The sequence below is a fragment of the Anarrhichthys ocellatus genome, unplaced genomic scaffold (assembly GCF_004355925.1).
Source record: "Anarrhichthys ocellatus isolate YVR2014 unplaced genomic scaffold, GSC_Weel_1.0 scaffold347, whole genome shotgun sequence".
Classification (NCBI taxonomy): domain Eukaryota; kingdom Metazoa; phylum Chordata; class Actinopteri; order Perciformes; family Anarhichadidae; genus Anarrhichthys; species Anarrhichthys ocellatus.
In genome coordinates this window covers 54004-57882 of record NW_022280341.1, presented here as the reverse complement: position 1 = coordinate 57882, position 3879 = coordinate 54004, and the positions used below count along the sequence as shown (strand labels likewise).

General features: G+C 39.0%; 1 protein-coding gene across 1 annotated transcript; it reads left to right on the top strand.

The window, feature by feature from the left end:
- Positions 1-887: 887 nt before the first annotated feature.
- On the top strand, positions 888-3526 carry LOC116401327 (odorant receptor 131-2-like). Its single transcript, XM_031879679.1, has 2 exons — positions 888-1037; positions 2738-3526. The coding sequence occupies exons 1-2, from the start codon at positions 888-890 to the stop codon at positions 3524-3526; spliced, it is 939 nt and encodes a 312-aa protein (XP_031735539.1).
- Positions 3527-3879: the final 353 nt, after the last annotated feature.

Here is a 3879-nt window from a genome sequence, read left to right as displayed (position 1 = left end):
ACATAAACACATGAACACATGAACACATGAAGACATAAACACATGAATGCATGAACAAACACATGAACACATGAAGACATGAACACATAAACACATGAATGCATGAAAATAATAGATTCATAAATATAATAATAGTGGTAATAATAACAATATTTTTGGATTACGGCAGTCGCCATGTTGTTTTTTTTAATCAACCAGTGAACAGGAAGTGACCATATCTGGACTGAGGAGGAGTGACGTAGAGACACCGTATACGTCTCTGGTAGAGACCTGTCAATCACCGTGTAGCCCCGCCCTAAAGCATCCCCTGCTTTATGGTCTGTGTGACTCTAAATGGACCATAATGTACTAAATGAACATCATGCTGTATTGAAGAAGACTTGAAACTAGAGATTGGTTGGTTCAGAGTATGTGAATAAGACCACGTCGGCTGGTTGTGACAGGTTTAGTCTACAGGTGTGTTCTTCAGGACTTCTCTGGTCCTGCGATCGGTCTGCTGGAGGAACCACTCAGGTCGGGTTGGTGTTCCTTTTTCTTACTGCTGGACAGAAAAACTTTCAGCTCCCATCAACTCTGGCTTCAGATGTTTTGGAGGATAAAGTATTGAAATTGAATATCTATGATTAATATAGATAGAAATATTGTCGATGAGTAAAAACTAAAACTGTAAATTTCACACTCTGCCACTCATAATGGGAAGTGATGCTCGAATAGAATATAAATGTTATTTTGAATCATAATAATGTTCATAACAGTAAACAACAACTGATAGTTTTAAGAATAAATAAGTATGTAATAACACATTTTCTTTGGGAATGTTTCACTCAAAGGGTCAATATTGGAATTTCTTTTCAATTATTGTCAATATTTACAATCCTTTGTTAGAGATGAACGTGTCGTCCGTCAATGTGACCGTGGTTCTGGAGTACCGAGACTCCTTCACTAAAGCTGTGATCAAGAACGTGATCGTCGTGGTCCTCGGCATCTCCATCAACTACATCAATGCTGCCCTCATTCACACCTTTCATAACCACCAGGTATGATGCTCCTTTAATTATGTGGGAACAAAAAAGAAATATGCTGCAGATTATAATTTAAATTAGTGAGTCGGAGTCTTTTACTAGCAGCAGAAGATATTCAATGTTGATTCCAGATTTATCTGACACATTGAAATAACAGGTTCAGCCTTCTACATTTGTATACAACTATCTATGTATTACTACATTTGTATACAACTATCTATGTTTTACTACATTTGAAGTGGGAGAACCACTTCTACAGAAGACTAGTCACTCCATTTCTTTTTTTATGGAACTATAAAAACATTCAGTCAATGTTCAAACGAGTGGGGCTTCTTCCCTCACAAACACTCTGTGATGAGTTCAGACAGCGGCTCATTAAAGGTGAACAATGAAGAAGAAAAGGCGGCTGCGTCACCACAGTAAACACTCTTTGGCCTTTTGAACAGAGTACGGTCTAGAAATAGAATAATTACGTTTGCAATATAAATAAACATGCGGTTGCTTTGATGTTAAGAATAAACACTTTTAAGACAGAAACTGTGTCATACTTCCTGACTTCTTTTGTCTTCCAGTAGTTCTGGTTTATGCAGACACTGAACCCCACGGAGGACGCTTTATTACAGACGGGACATTTCATGCATATGAACCCGTATGTATGGGATGATTCAAATAATTACTGTTGAACAGGACTCATTGTTGTTAAGACGCTGGTACCGAATCGGTACCGAGAAGGAAAAACAGTATCAGAACATCTCTAATAAAAAGAGTCTGAAAGGTATGACACACCTGATGAGTGTTTGTTGTTAACATTACACAGATGCAGAAAGTGACACCCTGTTTATTTATAGCGTTAAAATTCGATACTCTATTCATATCGCCACTTGTAGGCAGTAACTGTTTACTGTGATGAAGCTGCTACCTCGTGGTTTCCCGGCACGCCGGTGCAATATGAGCGTACGTGAGGTTGCAGATTAATATTTATTTATAAGTATGGCTATTGTCTCTCTTGAACCAGTTTGATTTTGGCCCGTTTTCAAGAAATTTACAGAATTACCACTTATTTTGTGTGATGTTTAATGATTATTAGAACAACGTAATGTACAAATAGCAAAGCATACTGTAAATGCTCATTCATCAGGACTGAAATAAACCTTTCAGTATTTAAAGTAAATGTGCAACCCTTGATCTGTGTTATGGTTGGGGTTGACTGATAAACAGATCATCATAAACTTATTGGTAACAGCTGAAATATTACATAATCTGTAACTTTAATACGACCCACTCACTACTTACCTTGGTCATAACTCTATAAACCCCCAAATATAAAACTCAGTTCTACAAACATACAGTATCTGTCAGCCTCTAGTTATAGTCGGACAATATTGAAAATTGTCTACCACTGTATCTATAACTGCATCACTAGCACAGTATAGTACCATATAGTGAAGTAAATGGAAATAAATAGATTTTAAACAATGAGAATATGTTTTTGTTAACCAAGTCCAAAGTAGAAAAAGTGTCTGCAAGTTTATATTGCCTCTCAATACATATTATCATATTGTTCGAACCTAAGCAACGCTGAAAGTATTCATATCGAAATGATTTGACAGCAGATTGTCAGGAATTGAATAACCATTAAGATGTTAATGTTCAGTATTGCTATTCATGTTTAATGCTGTTCTCCAGTAGAATAAATCTTTACTTCCATCCTCCAGATCTTCTACACGAATCCTCGCTACATCCTTATTATTCACCTGGTGGTCAACGACATGATCCAAGTCACGCTGACTGTCATCCTGTTCGTCATCAGCTACACCATCTACAAAATAAATGTCTCCGTCTGTAGCATCTTCATCCTACTTGCTCTTTTCACCACTGAAAACACCCCTCTGAACCTGGCTTGCATGGCGGTGGAGTGCTACATCGCCGTCTGCGTCCCCCTTCGCCACGTGCAGATCTGTACCGTCAGGAGAACGTTAATGCTGATCGCTTTAATGTGGGCGACAAGCATGTTGTCTGTTCTTCCTGATCTGTTCATCACTTTGGCCATAGAGCCGCTGGACTTCTTTCATTCCAGAGTCTTCTGTCTCAGAGAAACCGTCTTCTCAAATCCCCTCATCATCAAGAAGAAAGATGTCACCTATATTGTGTATCTGGTTATAGATTGGTTTGTTATCTTTTACACTTACTTCAACATCCTGTTCACTGCAAAAAAAGCTAGCTTAGATGCTAAAAAGGCCAGAAACACAATCCTCCTCCATGGGTTCCAGCTGCTGCTTTGTATGGCATCATATGCAACACCCCAGTTAAAGCAGCCTCTGCTGCTATGGTTCCCTAAGAATTATTCAGACTCTCTGTTTGCCTGTTATATTATTGCACAGGTCCTGCCACGATCCATTACTCCAATCATCTATGGCTTAAGAGACAAGACTTTCAGGAAGTACTTAAAAAGACATCTATTGTGTAAAATGAGCACACAGAGAGATACAGCTCACGGATTATAATACGGAGGGCTTTCAAAAAGGTTCCATTTCAGTTTACTTTATGTAATTACAGAAAAACAGTTGAGTATCAAACCATTTCTTATTCACCCCTGGATTCTACAATAAATCATTAATCAATCTCCACTCAGAGTGTCTGCATTTGGGTCCACCTACACCAGTAATAACAACATGTTCTGCCTACAATGGACCCAGCAGATTACCACTTCATGAGGGGAGCAGTCTCCACCCAGGGACAGCGTTCGGGTCATCACAAGCAGACGCTGAAAACCTATGTGGATCACTCTCGGGACGCTTTGCTTCGAACAAACACAAGCTATGGCGGCAACCACCTCTTCACCACCCGGGGCCGCTTT

Excerpts from the sequence above, each read along its gene's own strand:
- LOC116401327 (XM_031879679.1), top strand. The coding sequence starts at position 888 with ATGAACGTGTCGTCCGTCAATGTGACCGTGGTTCTGGAGTACCGAGAC. Across the intron at positions 1,038-2,737 it reads ACACCTTTCATAACCACCAG|ATCTTCTACACGAATCCTCG; the intron begins GTATGATGCTCC and ends TCCATCCTCCAG.